A 21739-nucleotide genomic window follows, 5' to 3' on the forward strand; every position below is an offset into this window, starting at 1 on the left:
AGACTTTTAACCAGTAGTCTTATAAAGTTGCATCAGAAACTGTCAGGAACAGTTAAATAGAGATAACTGATCACAGGTTTGGATGAGATATCTCTGAAGGCACATTCCCAATTCTATATTCAGTGATGCTGTGCTATCATACAGTGCTGACTTGCTCTAGTCAAGATTTCCATAGTCCAGCCACTGGAGAATACTGTCTTCCATTTAGCTCCAAAAAGCTTTCTTATGACTCTTCTGAAGTGCATAAAAGGACCAGAATTATGGCTTTCTATTTTGTTGGACAGCAAGAAATAATGGATCAGTGTTATAAATATCCACAGAGCAAGTTGGGTTTGAGCTTTGGTCTCGTTTCATCTTTATATTTTCAGCTGCACTTTAAAATAAAAGATTATGTTTGAGGTATAAATCTGACATTATTAGCTGTAATGTTTAGTTTGCTTCACTGTCTGTGGCTGCATCTGTTTTCAAGCACAGGAACTATTGGGTTCTTTGCAAAAAGAAAATACCTCCTTGATTTAGCACAATGGTCCTGACAATATAGCTGGCTTCCACTCCTGTGGAGAGAAACACCCTCTTTTTCCTCCCTAAAGCCTTCCTCAAGCAAATTCAATGTAAGAGATGGAAGAGTATTAACTTGGATTCACTGAGGAGTATTTCTACAGTAATTGCAAGCAGAACATTGATGAAATGCTAATAACATTTCAAAAGATTAATCATGAGTTTCCATCAGTCCTTTTCAAGGCAGGAGCAGGAACAGTGAGTATTAAGCAAAGAAATTTGAAACTGGGCCTGGAACATTTTTAAAGAGAGAACCAAAGCAACCACATACCAACACACAGATAGGCGGGTTTAGCCAGCTTTCCTTCCCTGCATCCCTTTTTTTTAAACAACTTTTTTGCTTGTCATCTTGGGAACTGTCTATTCTAGCCAAATTGGATTCTTACAATGGGTCTATTATCATGGCAGCTTAACACTTCCACGTAACCATTCAAACCATACAGGAAATGATGCACTTAAGGGAGCATTCCAAAGAGGTTACACTTGTAAATAAAAATTAAGGAAGAAGGAGGGGAAAGGGTTCTTAACAGCAGGATGAATCCTTCTAGATACTCTTCATTCAGTTATCTATCTTTTTCCTTTTTATATCAGAAATGTGTTGTCTTCATGACATTTATAAGCAGAGAATTGCTAACAGTAGTACAGAAAAGAAGTACAAATATTCAGGATACTGCCATCTCTGGGTTTTTCAATGCATCCTGTCTTCTCTCTGCTCAAAAAAATCTTTGGGGCAGGATAGTCTTGAACAGTTCCAAGACTACTTTTAAAGCTTAGTGAGGTAAATTGCAACAGTAGGAATTGAGCAGTCCATTAATTACAGAATTGTTTCCAGAGCTAACTCTCATTAGTCATTGCCCATTGTCATTCTACATCAGACATTTCAAACAGGCACAAAGAAGACACTGCAGCATAGGAAGTAGGTGAAAAGCTGTGAAAAAAGAGGCTCTGATGGAACTTTCATACTTCCAAGGCTCTCAAGCCAAGAAAAATTCTCTGACATGCAACCTAAATCTCCAGTCCTGACTACAGTTAAGGAGAACCAGGTGTCCAAATTACTTAAAAAAACTCAGCAGAAATTCTGTCTGACTCTTGACTTGGTAAAGGGAGCTTATTCAAGCTCTAATGCACTTACTGCAAGTATCTAGTGTTTGTGTGAAATATAATACTCCCTGTTCTGGCCATTTTATTTGGACAATAATTCTGGTCAGGGAATTAAATTCTACCAACCTTGCACGGTTCAGAGAACACAGAATGAAGTCAGCAGCCCAATATCCAGAATATACTTACTCATAAAATGTTGTCCAACCATTTTCATTGCTTTTAGTGGCAAGGAGACCAGAGTTGCCATGGTAAGTCATCATGGCTACTTCATGCCCCTGTGTTGTTACACTCTTGAGAGCACTGTTGGTACCAATTGTCACCCAGTAGACTTGGCCATCAGGCACCACCAGCCAGAGGGGCATCCCTGTGGAATCTCTTCGGATATTGACTAAGTTGCCGTTATTGTCAGTGATCAGGGTTATATCTCCATCTCCAGAGTAAGTGAAATTGTAAAGATAATCTCCAGTGGTAAGGCTCTGAGTATAAAGGTGCTTCCCACTGGTGTCAAACAAGTAGAGCTCCTGGTCTATGGGTGAGGATAACTCATAGAGATTCTGTGTGTTGAGGAACGGTTTGTTTTTCCGAATGAAGCGGATTCGGATATTCCCCAGGTCAGCGACATACAGCTCCCCATCTGCACACACGGCGAGGGAGGACGGTGCGTTGAGCTTGGCGTCCTTGGCGTAGCCGTCATCCCCCGAGAAGCAGTCACAGTTGGCATCGTTCTTGCAGTCACAGCTGCTCGGGGCGCCGGCGACGAGGGAGATCTCCCCGTTGGTGGTGACCTGCCTGATGCGGTTGATCTTCTTCTCGTCGGTCTCAGCGATGTACAGGACCCCGTTATGGGACACGGCCAGGGCGGTGGCAGACTCCAGCGTGGCGTGGATTGCCACCTTGCTGAGGAGAAAGTGATCCATGCCTGGCACCTGGCAGTGCATGGGCCTCCCTGCCACAATGCGTACTTGGTGGTTCTCGGAGATCTGCAGCACAACGTTATTGTCGAGCACGTAGAGCGAATTATCCATGGGATTCACTGCTAGATCCGTGGGCCATTCCAGACGAACCTTCATGTTAAAAGAACACAAGGGAATTTTTATAGCAAGACATTTTTCTACTGCATGATTCCTATAAATCAATCACAATGAGGATGGAATCCACATGGATTAAAGGGAGAATGGGTAAAAAAACCCACAACTAATTGTTACTTGATAGGGTGGCCATAGAGGATATAACCTGGTGTGAGCGAGGGGGCTTAGCTCCTGGTCATATGAAGTAAACACATAGGGACATCCAAACTCTGCACTGGAACAGTGGTGGGAACAGGATGATGGACAGAGGCAAACCATTCTGTGATTTTCCCCCTCCTGTGCTTTTTGAACTGGTGGAAGCTGGACCTCATAGCAGAGACCCGGGACTGCAAATTTTGCTGTGTGAAGTGCTATGAAATCAGACACACAAAACAGTGATTCTTTCACTAAAGGATTTTTCACACAAGTGGCTGAATTCCTCTGGGTAAATGACAAGGAGAGACAGACACAAAACTGGCAGCTGTGCCAGCATGTGTGAATATCTAAGTTATAACCTATGGTTTTCCGCTTTATGCTGCAAAAATGCAGAATAGCAATTAATAGGAAATCCAGGCCATTTTAATTCATGGAGTAAAATACTTGTGTCTTCACAGGGATTTTCAGATTTTGTTTTAGCATAATGGAAAAAATGGGTTCAGGAGAGACACATCCCAGTTCTACACTGATAATCCACTAAAACAGTGACTGGCAACACCGCAAGTGAATGAGCACTAAAAGGACTTTATTTCTAGCTCTGCTTCTGCAATACACTCTTTTCAAGTGAGTCTACTCTTTTAGCTGCCAAACTCAAGAAACATTTACCAACAGAATTCAGGACTTTTTTTTTTTGTAAAGAACTCAAAGTTCTGCTTTTTTTGGACTATTTTATTTTATTTCAGGTTTATATAGAAAAAGAAATCTGTCTTGTGTTAATGGGAACCAATCAGTTCCAGGATAGTTTCTTTGTTTTGAACCTTCCTTTCCCACCATCCATCTCAGTTGCTGCTTCTTCTCATTTGTCTGATGTGACTAAGTTTGGATGAGTATTTTGTAACCTTACTGGAAGGAGGACGAGTGGCTGCCAGCAGGCTCAGGTCCAGCAAACCATCTTTCACTGTGATTTTATTTAAAACTATGAATAAGAAGAGACCAGCTAAGATCTACAGGAACACTGGATATTCCTATTTTTAAGGCCTGTAGTTCAACATCTCTGCTACAGCCATGCTTTATTTTGATGCTTCTATATGCCTTTCCAGCATTTTTTTTTTAAGAGATGAGATCTAAGGTATTTAGTTCATTGTGTCTTCTAACGCCTGGGTGTGTGAAGCTTATTTTCATGGCTAAGCAGTATGCTGAGCTCTGTCTACTCTAGTTCTCTGTTTGCAAAATCTCCTTCCTTTTCTCAGCTTCTGGCCTATTTTAACCCTTGTTGTAGTAAAACATTATAGCCTGTGGTTTTCTCTTTAATAATTCATGCCTTCATCCCTTCCAGTGGTCTTTAAGCTCTGCAGTCTTCAGTTAGCATCAAGAGCTGAGTTTATTCTGAACTGACATGGGAATTTTCAATTTCTTAAAAACCACTCCTTGTCAACAGTGGCAGCTAAATATTTCATGTCCTCATGTTCCAGGGAGCCTCAGGGACCTGGCATAAAAGACCATTCTATCCTCTGTAAATGATGAAAAGCTTCTTCCCAAGCTGGTTTTTATTTTTTAATTAAGCTTGTCTTCAGTGTGTTTCTCCAGAACAGGAGTGGTTAATCTGCCAGTCCCAGTACAGGTTAATCTAAAAATGGTTCCTGTCATTTTATGAAAGGAAAAAAAAGAGTCTTCAGCTGATCCATGTTCATCTCAGAAGTGTTTGAACATGACATTGGTTTACACAGGAGCTACATAACCTGGAAGTAAATAATTTTTAAAGCCTGATTACACAATGGTCTTTTGCTAACTGCCCGTGAAAATCACATAAAGAAGAAACTATGTCTGTAAAATGAGAAACATACTAAAAGGTGGTCTTTAACCATCGAAGTTTCACCTCTATAGAAGGAAGAACAACTTTTAAACTCATAATTTCAGCTTGTTCATAAATTACAGACAGTGGGAGCCAGTTGCAAGGAAGCAAGAACAATCTTTTCAAATTAGAGGGAAAAAACAAGAACAGATTCCATATGGGAGCATGGAAATTATCTAGGTAGTTACAAAAAGGAAACCCCATTGACATCTATTGTGGCTGAATAACAGTACTTAGGCCTCCAGCTATGATCTATATTTTCACAGGAGAGGACAACATTCCTGCAGTCAGGCAAACAACAAGTGGCACAAAGGTTTCAAAGGACACAAGGTCCTTTCAAAGGTCCTAAACTGGCACAATTTGACGAGTTGGCCAGTGTCACACAAAATTGAGTGCTGGGCTGTAACAGATTTCTCTTCTGCACCATCCAGTAGTAAAGCAATCATCAAAATGAGATTTCTTTTTCTCTCTACCTTGAAGCAGCAGGACTTAAAAGCCCAGCATGATGGTAGCTGCAACCAATTTGCAATCTGATGCAATTCAAGATTCTTGTTTTCCTGCTGTTGCTAATTTCGGCACCACATCCTCCAATCAGTCTTTCCTATGTTAATTTGATTCAGGTCTAAAATTGTGCTGGGCCAAATTAGGATGAGGGGAAGAAAAGAATTTAAAAACCTGTGATTAGCTAACATGTTATAATGGAGCATGGCATATAGTGAGAAATGAGCCTAACAAAACCTTCCTTCCCAGGAATGTCTTTCCACTGACTGGGAGCTCTGAAAGAAGTCAATTCTGTGTCTGGGACTTGTGTAAAAATCTCACACCCCAGGAATCTATGAGTTAGGGCAGTCACGTGTTTCCTTCTGTCTTTATAGGGTATTTAATTTTGATTCAGTCATTTTTATACCATAAACTATGTAGAAATGCAACTCTCCTTGAGCCCTTACCTCTTTGTCAGACCTTCTAGGGAAGCTTGCAGACATGCAGATAGGGTGAAGGCGTAGGCTTGTGTTCTGTAGAAACAAAACCAAACCACTGTCTTACCTGAGAAATGTCCATAACAGAGTCACAGCTGAGAGGCCGAGCAGACGTCAAGTCATTGGAACCCAACACAGTTGAGATGATCCCATTCTGATCAATCCGCCTGATCATGGTGCCATCCACAAAGTAAATCAGCCCAAACTTGTCCACGGTGATGCCTGGGGAGGAACAAAGAAAGACAGTCAGAAGGTGATGGCAGCCTGACGTGAGGAGCAATATATTTCATGGCATTCAAAAGGGAAGAGAGGAGGGTTGGGCATGTGGGAGTCCTGGCTATCAAGAGCTTTGAACTGGCACCATTCCATGGAGGGCACTTTCAAATGGCACACAACGCAATCCAGAAATCCCTGCTCGCTCCTGGAAAAGGGCATAGCATTCAGTGAACTGCTGAAATGAAAAGATTTTCTAATAACTGCATGTCTTGCATGTCCAGAAACTTGATTTTATTGCTCATGGTATGAATGGTAAGCTACGCACGTAAAAATGGTACACCAATGAGTCTTTCAAAAATGGCGATGAAAAAGGCTGTGAAAGGTCCATCAGGTCAATCAAATTCCAGATGGATAAATGAGAAAGGGTTTTCCCTAGGATAATCCTACTAATACACAGTGTTTCACCTGATTCTGAACTCTGCTAGTGATTAATTTCATCGTCCAAACCTCCTTTGTAGACATACTCCTGTCAGTGGATTTGAGGTCTGCTGACAGCAGTTACAGGCTGCTGATTCTCGTTTCTTGCCCTGCAGATATGTGCTGTTTCACCTCCCCCTAAGCTTAATTTCTGAAGTATTTGTTATGTTAGCACAACCTCCTCTAATCCTCTTTATCCTAGGCTAGCTATCCTCTGCATCTTCCATCAGAGGATTTCATAGTGCTTTACACTTTCTAATTACACCTCATAACAGTCTGTGAGTGTGATCACTCTAATTTTACATATCAGAAAATTAACAGATAATGCAATTCTCACAAGGTCACAGAGAAAGGTCATGACTGAAGCAGGAATAAGAAGTTAGGGGCTCTATTCACCTCTCGTTTGTGCTAGTATAAATTACAATAACTCCACAGATACTAATAAAGTAATTAATCTCATCTACCCTACAGAGGCAGAATGTCACTCAGCATAATATTTGAGTGTCTTAAATACACTAAAAGACTGTAAAGAAATAGAAAAAGAATGTAGAGGCCTGTAACATCTTTTCCTATGCAAGTGAAAATTCTGCTTGAAATATATGAATATTAGGATCTTCCGGTTTGGCTTCTTTTGCTCGTAGGGTAACAATCACTTGGCAAAAAGCAGACATCTGCACTGTGCATCTAAGCAAGTATCTGAACCTATTCCAATCAGTGGAGAGAGAAATCTACTTTGAGAGTGCAATTTGTATCACCCTAAAGCACATATCCTCAAGAGATTATATGAATCCTGCTAGAAATACCTTTTCCTCCCATTTGATTATAAAAGGAGACTACAGCAAATATCTCTAAAGAAAACATTTATATTGTAGGCAGATTAAATTAGTGAGCTGAATGCTCACTAGACTGTTTCTTTGGCTGTCATCTTGGTGACAGAAGTGATGGAAATTCTGTTTCAGATAGAAAGCTTTGAGAATCTTTGAGGAGTGATCAGATCTTGTGTTCCTCCGAAATGCTGTTTTGCAGCCAGATCCCCTTGTTTGAAACACTTACCCTCAGTCTCCATCCACTGTGAGCTCTGCTGTGAAGTGCAGATGCAGCAGTTCACAGATCAAAAATTCTAGATTTTCATAGAGCAGGGACTAATCCTCTGATTGCTTTGGCAACAAAAATCATGGCCTTCAGCCAGCACTGTAAGTATTGCATGGGCTGGAAGCCATGGAGGTAGGTAATATGTGGAAAAACATACCAGATTTGATTATAAGGAAATCAACAGAAGATAATCTGGCCTGGCAGAAATACCTCAGGACTAAGTCATTGTTTGAGAGAAAGAACAAACTTCTCCATTGAGCCAAGGTAAAGGAAGAGATTCTGACATGGTTGCAACCTGTTGATTCAAAGTCAATTAGGAGTCAGAAAACTGGTGTTTCAGATCACTGAGCTGAATGGGAGCTGTGTGTTATTGCCAGGAGGTAAAACCAGCATTTTCATCGCTTCTTCACAGCATCACCCTGTCTGAAGGGCATCACTTTGACCTGGATTGGATATTTGACCATCAGAGCAGTGTGGTTTCAGAACAGCCTCTAGGGCAGTGAGGAAAAAAATTACTTGGTGCTTTCAGGATGAAGTTCATTAATTTTGGAGGGGATTACATAGCAGGATTGCTGAGATAATGGATGACAGGACAGAATGACCGAAAAGATTGCTTCTAGTCCTAGACTTTAATACCTGCATTCAATTCATGCCAAGAAAGGACTCATCTTTGCAGGACCATGAAACACGAGTCTCGAAGAGGAGCACAAGGTAACTGTTGCACGAATGAATTTACTGAGGGTGGTGAGGCACTGGCAAAGGTTTCCCGAAGAAATTGTGGCTGCCCCATCCCTGAAAGTGTTCAAGGACAGGCTGGATGGGCTTTGAGCAACCTGGTCTAGTGAGAGGTGTCCCCCCCAGCGTGGGTAGGAACTAGATGGTCTTTAGGGTCCCTGCCAATCCAAACCATTCTATGATTTGATGAATGCTATGAGAGAAGCCGCAGTAGTGGTGGCCATTTATTCTCACTATACAATATAAACACATTGTTTGTATTTTAGCATTTTGTCAAGTGCTTGCAGAAGGATCTGATGGGACAAGCATCAATATGTCGCTGGCATCCATGGCTATCAGGAAGCTATCTTCACCTGCCATGAGATTTGTCAGCACTATGCCCTCTTCAATGAGTCATCCAGGATACTGGCACATGTCACCTGTCACTGGCATCTGCTGTTGAAGGTCTCTGCTCCTCTTAATTATTCTGCCTACTGAGTGTCAAGTTCTTTTATGTTTGGTGGCATTTGCTTGAAAACCAGGAACACAACTGAGCTCTTTAAGCAATATGGTAGATGTACTTTTTTTGGAAGAGACATGATAGAAGGTTTAGTTGATCTTAATTGGCTTTTGTCAAACACAACAGTCTCTTACAACCTCTTGCATTCCTTGGTTCACAACAAGTATTTTTCCAGGTGCCTGTCCATTAGTCTGTGTGACAAGCCCAATGCCAGTGAAGGGTGGCAGGCTGGATAATGTGATTTTAAATGAGGCAGAATTTTCTCCCTTAGCTAGTTCCATATGTATTGGATTGGACTTAGCATCAGCATATGCTGGCAGTGGCTCACTGTGTGCAGTGCTGGGGTTTGATGGCTGATCTGATTACCCAGTTACAGTAATAATAACTCACATGCACTTTGGCCCTTGAACCAGCTCTGATCAGCTGATAGGGCACAACTTTATTTTGCATTCCAGCTCAGACAAAGAGCTTGCACACCCGAGTAAGTTGAAGTGGGATAGCAAAGTTACCACTTATCACCCTGCTCCAGGGCAATGGCATGTGTATGTGTTCTTATCACTGAGCACTTTTCTGCTTATCCCTCTTTCATGGAGGCTAAGCAATCTCAATTGCCTCACATTTCCTGAGATGTTCTGTAGGGCAGCGGAGTTTGCAGTCTCTCAGAGCTCCGAATTCCCACTTGCACACATTCCTTCCATGGCAACTGCTCCAATCCTTTCCTGACTTTAGCTGATTATCTTGGAATCAACTAAATTATGGAGAAGAGCCCTGCTGTCCCACAGACAAGTGTCTTTGGATGGGTGACTTCTGTGAAAAGGGAAAGAAGCATCTCATGGATTCTTTGCAGCAGATTGTAGAGGTTAGATTGCACCTTTCTGTTTCCTTTCTGATACAGGCACAGTTCCAGTGCTGGGAGCTCGCTCCTGCAAACAGGCACAGAAACGGGTAATTCACATGTTATGCATGCTAAGCCCAAGGCCTTGGCTTGCTTTGGCGGAAGGCTCCCCTCATGTTTCCATAGGAACATAAGGGAATTAAAGCCTTTCAGCATATAGCTCGAAGTTCAGCCTCACAGTTACTGAGAGGAAACAGCTGCTGCCACTACCCAGGTAGTGTTGCAGATCCAAACCTTAGGTTCTGAGATATGAAATACATACGTTATGAAATCATGCTGGCTCCCCTTGCATAAGCGGAGATCTCTTACAAAACAAGGGCTTGTAGCACCACGTGCATCACACCAGTGAGCTGTGCTGATAGAAAGTTGTGACGTGATGACATTTGCTTGAAATGTCAGGACCTTGCAGCATGAAGAGGTGACAGCACAACGTTATGCTGCAAATAGCTACTGGGACATGGTGAGTTTGTTCTGCAAGACAAACCACTAAAAGTGGTTGTGTTGTGCAAGTAGCTCCTGTTAGGAAAAAAAAAGGGGGAGAAAACCCTTTAACTGAAGAAAAGGTGCTTAAAGAAATCCAAATTTGGACGTTTCTTGTTTGACTGGATGCTGAATGACTGAGTGATAAAATGGCAGATGAAAATCAATGTCAATAAGTGCAGAGGAATTCAGAGGGGAAGGAGAAAGCCTAACTACCCATATACATTGACAATGTGAAAAAGAGCACACAGGAAAAAGATTCCGGAATTCCTCTGAAAAGTTTTCTGCTAAGATCAGTTTTGTGTTATGCAGTGGTCAAGAAGGGAACTACAAGACAGCAAAGAACTAGGAAATACACAAGAAAGGAACAGAAAACAGTGGTTTTGCCTAAAAGGGACCACTCTTCTTTACAACCTGGCTAAAGAAATTGTGGAAATTATTAGCACGTGGTGCCTGGAAGAACAAAACTAGGTGTTCAGGACGGTTTCTAAGTCAATTGATGATGGCATATTAGCACAGGTCTGGTGCAACCTCCTCAGAAAGTCCCCTAAATGCCGATGACTAGCATCTGGAGTGTTGGCACAGGAAGACCACATTGCCCCTGTCCCTAAGTGTCTTTTCTGGCCAGAGTAAATGACAAGGTATTTTGTTCAGTCAGCCTCTGGTCTTCCCCAAAATGGTCCTATTATTATCTGACCATAAAAATGTTAACAGATTGTGGAGGGTTGAGTTTCCTCAATTAATTCTGTCGAACTCTTCAACACTCAGCAAAGATTTTGTTTACACATTCAGCAGGGCACAGTGAAAGAAGCAATCTGTCCCCAAATTAATTACTTCATTTTGCATTGGTGTTACGGTGCTAAATGAATGAGATGCTCCCTCCCTCCCCACATGCCTTCTAAAACCTTCTTCCTATTGTGTCAGACTTGTCACTGCAATCTCTCTTAATTGCAGGCTCTTTGGTAATTTCTCTGCCACAACATTTTCCTGAGAAGAACCAATGGTGAGTACTCAGATGAAAAGAAATGCCCTGACAAGCTGGAGTTTTAATTTTTCTTTAGATTGCTTGTAGAAGAGGATCATTATTAGCAGATGATAATTAGAAAGCGGTAACACTTTAATTTGCAAGGATATATTGAAATTCATTAGCATCTGAAAGCTTTACTGTGCTCTGTGGCAAATGAACTGGACGCATCAGACTGGTTCCTAATAGCTATGATAAATACTCTGACGAAACCACTGTCACCCCTATTTCATCTGTGGATCTATCTGTCCTGTGTTTGTGTAGCGTACCTTTATTAGACAAGCCAAAGACAGGTAAAGTGGGAAATTCCTGGAGGGTTTTACCCCTCCTAATGTCTTTCTAAGCTGATCATCTAAAAGGAGTACTTCTGCCTTCAGTGGAGTGAGACAAGAACCTCTGTCTAGAAGGTACTTCAGAGAGATGAATTGACAGGACAAGGGATAATGGTTCTGAACTAAAACTAAAATTTCCATTGCATATTAGGAAGAAATTCTTTCTCAAGAGGGTGGGGAGGCATTGGCCCAGGTTGCCCAGAGAGGCTGCAGATGTCCCATCCCTGGAAGTGTTCAAGGCCAGGTCAGGTGGGGCTCTGAGCAACCTGGTCTAGTGGAAGGTGTCCCTGCCCACGGCAGGGGGGTTGGAACTGGATGGTCTTTGAAGGTCCCTTCCAACCCAAAGCATTCTACAATTCTATGAAATTATCCCGTATGAACTCATGGAAGCTGAGGTGAGAACTGGAGGAAGTGATCAAAACAATGGGGAAAAGTCTGCTGCTCAGAATGTGGAGAACCATTCTGAACAGTGTTTGCAGCAGTGGGGACCTTATTCTTCAGTCTGTCAGATCCAGGAGAAGACCAGCACCCCCAGAACGTGGTTCATCCCACCTTGAATATGTGCATTGTCATGGAATGAACCACCTTCAGGGTACTAGCTTCTTTCCACCGAGAAGAGACCCAAAAAAATCTATTCAGACCAGATGCTTGACTGGTGCAAGAGGCTAAAGGTATATGCAAAGGCATATGTTGACAGCTCATGACTATTTCTCCAGTCTTAATGAATTGCTGGTTCTCATCTGGCAGGAAGGTATCCCTCAGTATTTTCCAGCAAGCTGCAAATATCAGCTAATTAAAACATCATGAAAGGCAAGACTTCTATTCTTTATGATTTTTGAAAAAGTGCAAAGATGTCCTTAAAATACAGAAATCCTACTTGGCATGAAGCAATTATGCTCAGAGAAAAAAACCAGCTTTAGCCTCAAAAAGTAGAGTCCTGTGAAGAGCAATGATTCTTGAAAAACTGACGTTCCAGGTCCTTCCCTGGCCAGCTGATATCTCTACAGCTACAGAATCATTTTATAATTTCCTCTGACCATTCACTTACGAGTGTTTATTTGCCTGCCAAGACATGGAAGCACAGGGTCACTTGAGATCTACTGGTTACTTATACAATAAATCAATTTTATTTTGAACTATTATGAAGTACTTGAGGGAAGAGCATTTGCTGGATTTTTCTGCTAGGATGAACCACTGCAAAGGTATGAACAACGGTGACATTACATTGTCAGCATGAGTTTTCACTGTTCATCATTTATTGGGGGGAATGGGGAGTGAGTCCCACCTGCCGTAGCTGTTGCCTCAGCAGAATTTGGAAAGTCATGTTAGAATCAGATCAGGGAACACTGTTTAGGAACTTTCTATTGGCTGAGTGGGCTTTCTGGATTATTATTTTCTTGTTGTCATTTTGCTTCATGTCATTTCCTCTTTCACCCTCAATTTACTTCTGTTTTGTGAAATTTTTGAGCTCTGAGGAATGAATGCAAGAAGTTTGCTGTTATATGATTGAGGTGGAAGAATGGCCTCCTGAGAGCCTCAGTTGCCAACAAGAAGGATTTCAATGCTGAAAACTTTGAACTCCAGAGCTGTTTGCTATAGCAAAGCAGAAAAATAAGTCATCTAAACCTTGTAACATTCACCCATCGATGGAAATGAATAATATCCCTCTTATCTTGTACAAGGGAGAACAGAGGACCAACAAAAATGGTGGGGTATTTTTTTTTGCACTGACTGAACTTCAAAGAGGTGCAGAAAACTGGATTACAGATTTCTAGATTCCCTGATCTCATGATTCATCTGCTGGACTGCCTGAATCTCTCTGCCCAAGTCACTTAATTTTCTTTTCAGTTGGTCTTCTCATTTCAGTGAGACAAATTCTACACTGCAAACTGACCACCGGTTTCTTTTCTATACCTGTGCTTCTGGCAATACTTCAGCCCAATATTATGGTCAGCTCATGGGATTCTGGAGTGCTTGGAAACCATGCTGGGTTATTTAAATATTACAAGCATAGAAGTCTGGGTTTTGATGCTTTTTGGCAAAAAAACAGGTCTTCCATAGTATATTTTTCTGCATCCTTGCCAGGAAACATCTAGCTGACATATAACAAAAAAAAAAATTCACAGCTAGACCTGACACAAAAGGTCATTAAATCAGTCTGGGTTTCTTGGATTCAGTAACAATGTCATCTCTATGTCATGAAAAATAACTTCCTGAGAATCATAGAATCATTGAAGGGTTTGGGTTGCTGGAGACCTTAAAGAGCATTTAGTTCCAAATCCTTGCCTTGGGCTGGGACACCTCCCACTAGGCCAGGCTGATCAAAGCCCCATCCAACCTGTCCATGAACACTTCCAGGGATGGGACAGCCACAACTTCCTTGGAAATCTTATCTGCTTTTAGTGAAATAACTTTACATGAAATCATAGAATGGTTTGGGTTGGAAGAGGCCTTTGAAAGTCATCTAATCCAAACCCCCTGCCATGGGCAGGGGCACTTGTTTAAGGATCCCCAGGTTTTGCTGAGGAGTTGCTTTACAAAGAGGCTGGGATAGGCTTGGCCATTGTTGTAGTGAGGAAGGAGGGAGCTACCACTCCCTGATGCAGCACATTGATGTCAAAGCCAAGAACCTATAAATAACTCCTCATACTCTGAACAGCTGGGCAAAAGAAGACATATAACAAGCAAAAATGCCACATCTCAAAAAACATTCCTGCGTGGGTGTCCTTCTCAGCCCTCTTCACAAACACGGTCGAAAATGTGTGTACAAACAATGCTTTCCACTTCATCTCTATTGCCCCGTGTGCTTTTTTTTCTGTGGAGCTGTGGACAGCTGGGAGGAGCGACATCCTCCATCTGCAGAGCTTGTTACCTTGAGACTGCCAGACTGAAGTCTTGGCTACACACAGGACTGCATATGTTTGGCTAAACCTGTTTTGAACAATTTAGTTCACAGCCATGAAGGCTGTGTGATGCTTTTATTCTGATTCAACTGTGCTTTTATCACATTTCAGTATGTCAGAACCAGGTGAAATTAAGCTGAATTAGCATTCCCATATCAAAGTTAGTATCTACCCCCCTACAGGATTTAAGCTGGATGCTGTGATATATAATGTCAATGTCTAAACAACCATTTGTGTATCTTTGAGCTGTATGCTAGTTTTGCTGCCCTTTTATATATACATACAGCAATGCTTATAGGGCTTTTTTTTAATGCCAAGAAAGCCTTAGTGAACTGAATGTTAGTGAATCCTGCTCAGGTTGGGAGGGACCAAGCACTGTTAGTAAGAAGGAGTAATGGCTAAATGGGTATAAAAGTAATGGGTGGATTTATTCCATTGCCCTCTGGACATGTGCCCATCACTGAACCCCTCTGGTTCAGCATTCCTCCCAGCCATGCCAATTGGAAGAACCATGACACAACTAGCTGAGGGTGAGACATACTCACTTATTTCCAGAAGCAAGCCCTTAGGATGTGTTTCAGAACTGGAGAGGAGAGCAATCTCCAGTCTGACTAAACAAGCTGCTTTCAAAAAGCCCCCTTTAAGAAAGCCAGTGGAGAAGAAGCAGTCTCACCCCTGGGATTTGTAAGGGTGGCATCAGTGCCTTTGCCTCCATCTCCACAGCGGGTATCATCGAACGGGAGGCACTGATCCCCAGTTCCAGCCAAGACCTCTGAGTTCTTCACAATGTCTTTCACTGATGTGGTTGACTTGATTTTATAGATACGTCGGCTGTTGGTGTCAGAGAGGTAGATGGAGCCGGTGATAGGATCTGTGGTCAAGTAATACTTATGAGCTGGGCTGTGGCTGAAAAACAAAGGTATGACATTATTAATTTTTTGGATTATGTGTTTCCTTAAGTCAACAGGCAACGCAAGCACTTTAGAGAATAAAAACGCACAGGGCAGAAAGACTGGGAAAGTGAAGGAGTGCTGTACTGGACAAGGTTAGTACACAGTGCGTTACAGCACAGGATCCCAAGCTGTATCTGTTAGCAGTCGCTGTGCCTGGGGTGCTCTCTGGCATGGAGGGAAGCAACCAAAGGAAAGGGCTCTCTGGTCTGAGCCAAAACCGTGCCAGGAACTACTACAGGTTGAGTCCCACTGCCTGTGTTTGCCTAATTTACTTGTTATAGACATAGTCCTGAAACTGGTGTTCGTGCAGTGCCAGGAAGTGAAGGGAAAACACAGGACAGTAGGGAAATAAAACAAATAATAATAAAAAAAAATCTGCCCTCCCAACAAAGGACTAATACAAACTCCAAAAGGAGACTCCCTGTATAAAGCACTTGAAGATACACCCTGCAAGATCACTGCATCAAGGCTCATCTGGTGCTCTTGCTTGACTCCAGCAAAGACTCTGAAGTCCTGTCCTGGCCTCACGGGGATTAATGGAATCCTGCCACTGAATTCAGCTGGACTTCAATGATGAGAGAAACAAAATAATTCCTTGAGTGGCACATTTTCCCCAAGTAAAGCATGAACTGGTACTAGGCCAAGGAACCTGAACAACAGTCCCCTGTTAAACATGCTCTGCTCACTGTTTCCTTGGACACAAGAAAGGGTGGCTGAGAAAATGGGATGAGCACACAGAATGATAATATTTTTAGCTCCATGACTGCAACATTAAATGAGCCCAAGACTGAAGAAATTAATAAACTAGAATCCACCTTATGGAAAGCATCCAATAGGACTGGCCAGAAAAAAAACCAACCAGATGGTTTTAGACAAAATTGAAACAATTGTCTTGCAAAAACTTTACCTGTATTTTAATATAGATCCTAAAGTTATTAACATCTTCTATTAAAATTGTTTACTACTAGTGTGCCTTGAGCTGCATCTCTTCTAAGCCTGAAACCAACAGATTAGACTTTTAACACCTGTCCTGAACAGTTTTTTTCGTACTAAGAAAGGCTAAGTAGTAATCAGAAGAAGTATGAAAGTATCTACTTTTTCCCAGAACACCTTCAAGCTGTCCAAGCTCATCAAGTCCAAAGAATTCATAATAAAAATCTAGGCCACAGTTCACAATTTTGCACTTGATGGAATTGGTCCAAGACAAGCTGGCTAGAAACTTGAGTGTCGATCACAGTTGACTCTATTCCTCATAACAAGAAAATTCCTCTCAACCTTTATGTTAGGAAAATTACCCCCTCTTCAGACACATAGAAATTACTGAGTTATCCTCTTCTTTAAAGAGCAGTAAATTGGTTTTTCATTAAAATTATTTAATAATATGGGGGTGGGGGAAAAGCACCGTTCTGATTTATTCTGGAATATCCCTTGTGTTTTATCCCATTAAAGTCTGAACAGATTTCATCTCCAAAAATGACACTGATTCTTGCTAAATAAATGCTCTGACCTTCAAGACAGCTCCAGCCTGACAGTTCAGTCTCCATGTGTATTCCCTCCCAATGACAGCAGGCTGGGAGGGTATTATTTCATTCACCTGCATGTCACTCACACTAAGCAAGTGGCTTCAACCCTAGTGGAAGAAGTTCCCTGTGGGAATCCATCATCCATTTTGATCAGGGCCCTGCATTTTCTGCTGAGTTTCCTAACAAAGCCCTGCTGAATGTCAGTCAGCTTTTGAACTGTCCATAATCTCTATTTTGCATGGGAGGTGGACAAGAGGAGGACAGTTTTAATGGCACTTGCAATCCTTTACCATCTTTGACTGGCAAGCACAGGTAACTTTCCCTGAGTTTTAGAACTGGCTATTTGCAGACAGGCAAAGGCAAATGACTTACCCAGAGATGGAGAAAAATGGGGACAGAGAGAAATTCCTGCTCCCCTCTCCCAGCACTACTGTTGTGATTTATTTTTGGATTTCACAGCCTCACTCTGGTGGATTTTATTATTGATTACAATCTTCTGTAAAAAAGAGAGCTCTTAAAACAATTTTCTATTCCCAGCTCTTGTATAGAATAGATGCTGAAACAATCTGTTAAAAATGGTCAAGCTAGAATTTACCCCCCTGGCCTCTGCCAACTGTTTTCAACATTACAGGGAGATGGTATCATGCTCTGCCCTAGCACAAATTGCACAGTGTTATACACTGGAGCTTTTTTCCCTCACTTTGAGATCCTTCAGAGTGAAAGATGCTTAAATAAACTTACGCTGGTCACGTAAAATCTCCCAAACTGCTTCCCTTTATCTGTGATAGAGCATGAGCAGTGGAGCCAGGAACATTGGGGCTTCACTTTTTATTTAAAGCCACAATCAATAGGCAAATCCAAGTGGTAAATTGGACTGGGCTGAACAGCAATTGAAATAAATCTGCCTGGGGTGAAGCAGGGAAGACTTTTTCCCCCCTTTTATCCTCTCTCATTTCTCAGTTAAGTAACGGTCCAAAACAAAAGACAGGACTTTTTACTATTCAAAAGACTTAATCAGCTATATTATTTGAAGTCTTAGAATATTTATCCCCCATATTGACACTGACACTAGAAAACGACTGTGGAGGAAGAGCTGATTTCCCAGAGTGTTCCCTGAGCTCTTACAATTTTTTAGAAGAAAACCTGAGCATTGCATTGCTATTTTACACCTCCTGAAGCAATAACCCTGAAGTTGCAGTGATGGGATGGGCTGGTCCCTAGCCAAGAACTGACACTTTGATGGGTATTAGTGGGCATGATGGTGTAGTCACGGGGGGTGAGAACAGTTTCATGGCTCTGCAAGCCAAAGTGAAATGGAGGTGATACTGCTTCCTTGTATGCTTGTGACACAATGATGTGCTGGGAAAGCACAGGGAAATCTTCCAAGTCCACAGTGATCCCGCTTGTTTGGAGTTGCGTACAGTCTCTTCCACACATCTGCCTTCTCCCCTTCCTTTTACCATTCTCCTTGTTTGGGCAGGATAGTGCCAGTACCAATTTTGGAGCTCTGCAGTTGTGTTAATGGGTTCAAACTCCATTTTAAAGTGTTTGTGCTTTACTTGATTCTTTACACACAGGCATAGAGAGAAATGGGATAAAAAGTTGGGTGAGCTGGCAGAGGTATGATGCTTGGGTTGTGGATTGCTTCAGTTGTACTATGATATATGCACAGGCTTTGAACACGGGCTGGTATTATCCCTTTGGGCCCAGAGCCCATGTTTTGGAGGAGTCCTAGGAAGGAACCTCCTGCTCCAGAGTGCGAAGCCAGTCTCTAAGGAATAGAGATGAGAAAAGGGAGATGGTCCTTGTTTTCAGCAGGGTCCCTATAAAACATCAGCACAGCAGACTGCACCTTTTTATTGGCTTCTGTAAAATGCCAAGGTATTCATATCACCAAGCTTTAGATGGTTACAAAGTGGATGCTCACATCAGAGCTGGCTGCCTTACAGGCAGTGGAGAGAAATATCACCTTTTGGGGTAGGACTGGTCTGACTATTTTTAACATTTATCTTGCAAGATGAACTGTATCTTTGTTTCTCAAATGCAAGGGCATCTACCACCTCCTCAAAGGACAAGTTCTGTTACTGGTAAATGTACAGCTCTGGCTCCCACTGTGGTCAACAGACAGGAGCAGTCATACCACCAAAATTAGTTACCCACAACCACTGACCTGGATAAACCCCTGGGGTTCTTTGGAACTGATGTCTCTGTTTAAGGACACAAATTCACCTCTTCTTTCTGTGCCAGCTACCCACTTCCCCTCTGAGCCCTGCAGGCCACATACATTTGGTGATGACTAAAGGACTACCAAATTCCTGCAGACAGGAAGTTTTTGTTCAGTGGGGCTGTGTTTCCATGGCTCCATGCTAAGCACCCTGAAGCTCAGAACCAGAGGATCTAATTGTAGCTTGTGTGAGGCACTGGTCTTTTTTCCCTGGGTGACACTCAATAGATTAATACCTATGGAGGCTACACAGTGCAGTGGGCTGAATTTACACTTGGCCTTTTAGTGTTTGCAGTTTGTGTGTCATGCCCAAAGCTCTTCTAGTGTGACACGCTGGACAATAAAACTTTATAACAATGCCATAATCCAGGCCAGAGATGGCAAAGGACTTTTCATCTGATCCTAGGGCTGTTTGCTGAGATACCTCTCTTTGCCACTAACTGTAGACTTTTCTCTACAGTATGAATGAAAACAAGAAAGTAAGAATAAATTTAAGTGTGGCCACATTTTGTATATTTGCAAGACAGAAATGCCTCACTGCCCTCCATGTTCCTGAAGAGAAGGCATCATGATTTGGTGATGCTTTTTGGCTTAGCTAACATCCCTTATTTAGGCTGTTGCAGAGTGAGACCCTGGCTACATACACAGAGCTGTAAAGCTGAGCCTCTTAGTGGGTAGCCCCAGAACCTCTGGAGATCAAGCTCACCAAAGGCTACATGTTGGGGAGGAATCCTTTCCACTGAAATGAGGCAGCTTTAGCATACGGATTTCAGCTTCTCCAAACCACTAAGATTCAGTCCTGTGGATCACACCCTCTGAACTGTTGCTGGTCACTGGGGTCAAGCTTAGGACCTTCAAAGCACTGGAGCTTTAGCTGAGACTACACCCACTCATTTCCCTGAGGGTCAGGAGCAAAGAGGCTTCCTAGCCAGAAGCATTAAAGCAAATGTCACAGAACAGGCACTAACGGATGGGTAACTCCCTCATTGTAGTCACAGATGGGAGTATTTGATCTGGAGCTCCTCACTTGCTTCCCCCCTCCCTGATACCCTTTGGACTGCACTGAAGCAGGCATGTCTCAGATTTCTTTCACTTAATTTCTTAGTTTTTAGGAACTGCCTAAAGGCCGAAGCCCTGCCAACTTTGTAAGGCTCTGGTGGCATCTGCAGCATTTGTGGCCAGTCCATAGATCTTCCTTCAGTTACTGCTTTCATACACAAAACCCCTTCTCGTAACAGGTATCCAGCTGCTGCCCTTCCCTGTCAAAGCAGATGCACTTTAGTGGCTGTGTATTTCTTGGGCATTAAGGATACAACCTGGCTGTTCCAAAGAGAAATGAAATTTTCTATAGCCTTCAAATGTGAAAGAGGAGCTAGGGAGCTGGAACTCAGCCTGATGAGGACAATCACTGAAAAGGTCTTGGGTACCAACCTCTCAGCCCTGCTAATAGATGCTTTGGGCCAGTCCATTATACTGTGAAGGTCAGCCCTTCATTATTGTTCTGGCAATAGGATAAAAAATCAGTTTCTACTCCATTTCATTTCTAGGCATGCAGATAAAAGGAACATTTCTGGTTTAGCATAGCCTCTACGAAGTCAAAGAAGTAGTAAATGAAAAGCATGTAGCAAGAAAAATCCCCAATCCCAAATGCAAAAGAAAACTAAACACGCACACAAAAAAATCCCAACTCCACACAGTCTAAGCTTCTGATTTAGAAAAGCAACCAGGGAGAAGGCTGGGAAACTTGTCAGAGTCAGAGAAGTCCTTGCTAACACAGGCAGAGACAGGATGTTGACACCTTCTGGAATACAACTGATTGGATCAAACCCACTGAAACTCCAGTGAACCCAAGTGACAAATATTCTTAGTGACAAAGCTCCAATTTAGGAGTCTCTCTTTCATCTTGTTTTCTTGTCATTACTCTTTTATTGCATTTCCTGGCTAAGGTTCTGAGTTGCACTACCTCCTATCTGAGCTTGACAGACTTTCACGTGTCAAAGCTCTCTATGAAAGCTCAGACTGAAAAAAGTTACAAAACCTAACTTCCCTGGGTGGGTGATGCTGGGGGACATACGGATCTTCATTAAGCCTGTTAAATCCCCCAAACTCAAAAGGAAGGCTTTTCACTGTGGAGAATTATTTTTCCATCCTAGTTGTTCCAGTGATCTGTATTCTGTTGCTGTTCCCACTCTACTTTCTTGGTAAATTCCCACCCATTTTCCTTCCCCCCTTCTCCTGCTGTTACCCTGCTTCTCCTGCCTGTACCTCCCGTCTCCAGCTATAACAGCTCATGCAGAAGCTTGCATGGCTCACATTGTGATTAATGGCTCCCGGTTCTGATGACTGATTGCCTACGCCAGTTTTAATCACGCCAGCTTCATTTGCTATTGAATCATCTGGAAATGGCACTTGTGGCTCACTGTGTAACAACATGCAACAAGACAGGGAGCAGCATAAGAATTCTCCACTGGTTGGCTTACCTATGTCTGAAATCTTTATTTCTGACAGAAGACAGGAAAGCAGGGAATAGAAGAAAGAATGAGGTGTTAGCAGCTCAGTTCGATGCATTATTAGCAGATTGAAAACTTGACAGTAACTGTATCATACAATGCAATAATAAATAAAGACTTAGCTGGAATGACACTGATGTATTTTATATTACTTGGCAGTGAGCT

At 42.3% G+C, this 21739-nt stretch overlaps 1 protein-coding gene across 7 annotated transcripts in view; it reads right to left on the reverse strand.

Moving 5' to 3' along the window:
- TENM4 (teneurin transmembrane protein 4) overlaps positions 1 to 21739 on the reverse strand; it is a 1563774-nt gene that overhangs the window by 39266 nt on the left and 1502769 nt on the right. For 6 of the 7 annotated variants that reach the window (XM_017735917.1, XM_017735920.1, XM_008634916.2 and 3 more), the window contains 4 exons: positions 21545 to 21565; positions 15038 to 15270; positions 5779 to 5933; positions 1846 to 2723 (listed from right to left, as the gene is read on the reverse strand). In XM_017735917.1, the coding sequence (XP_017591406.1) occupies positions 1846 to 2723; positions 5779 to 5933; positions 15038 to 15270; positions 21545 to 21565 (1287 nt within the window). The remainder of the gene's footprint in view (positions 1 to 1845; positions 2724 to 5778; positions 5934 to 15037; positions 15271 to 21544; positions 21566 to 21739) is intronic. The other variant, XM_017735922.1, reaches the window with a different exon arrangement.

This window comes from Corvus brachyrhynchos, unplaced genomic scaffold (genome assembly GCF_000691975.1).
Source record: "Corvus brachyrhynchos isolate BGI_N302 unplaced genomic scaffold, ASM69197v1 scaffold44, whole genome shotgun sequence".
NCBI classification, from domain to species: Eukaryota; Metazoa; Chordata; class Aves; order Passeriformes; family Corvidae; genus Corvus; species Corvus brachyrhynchos.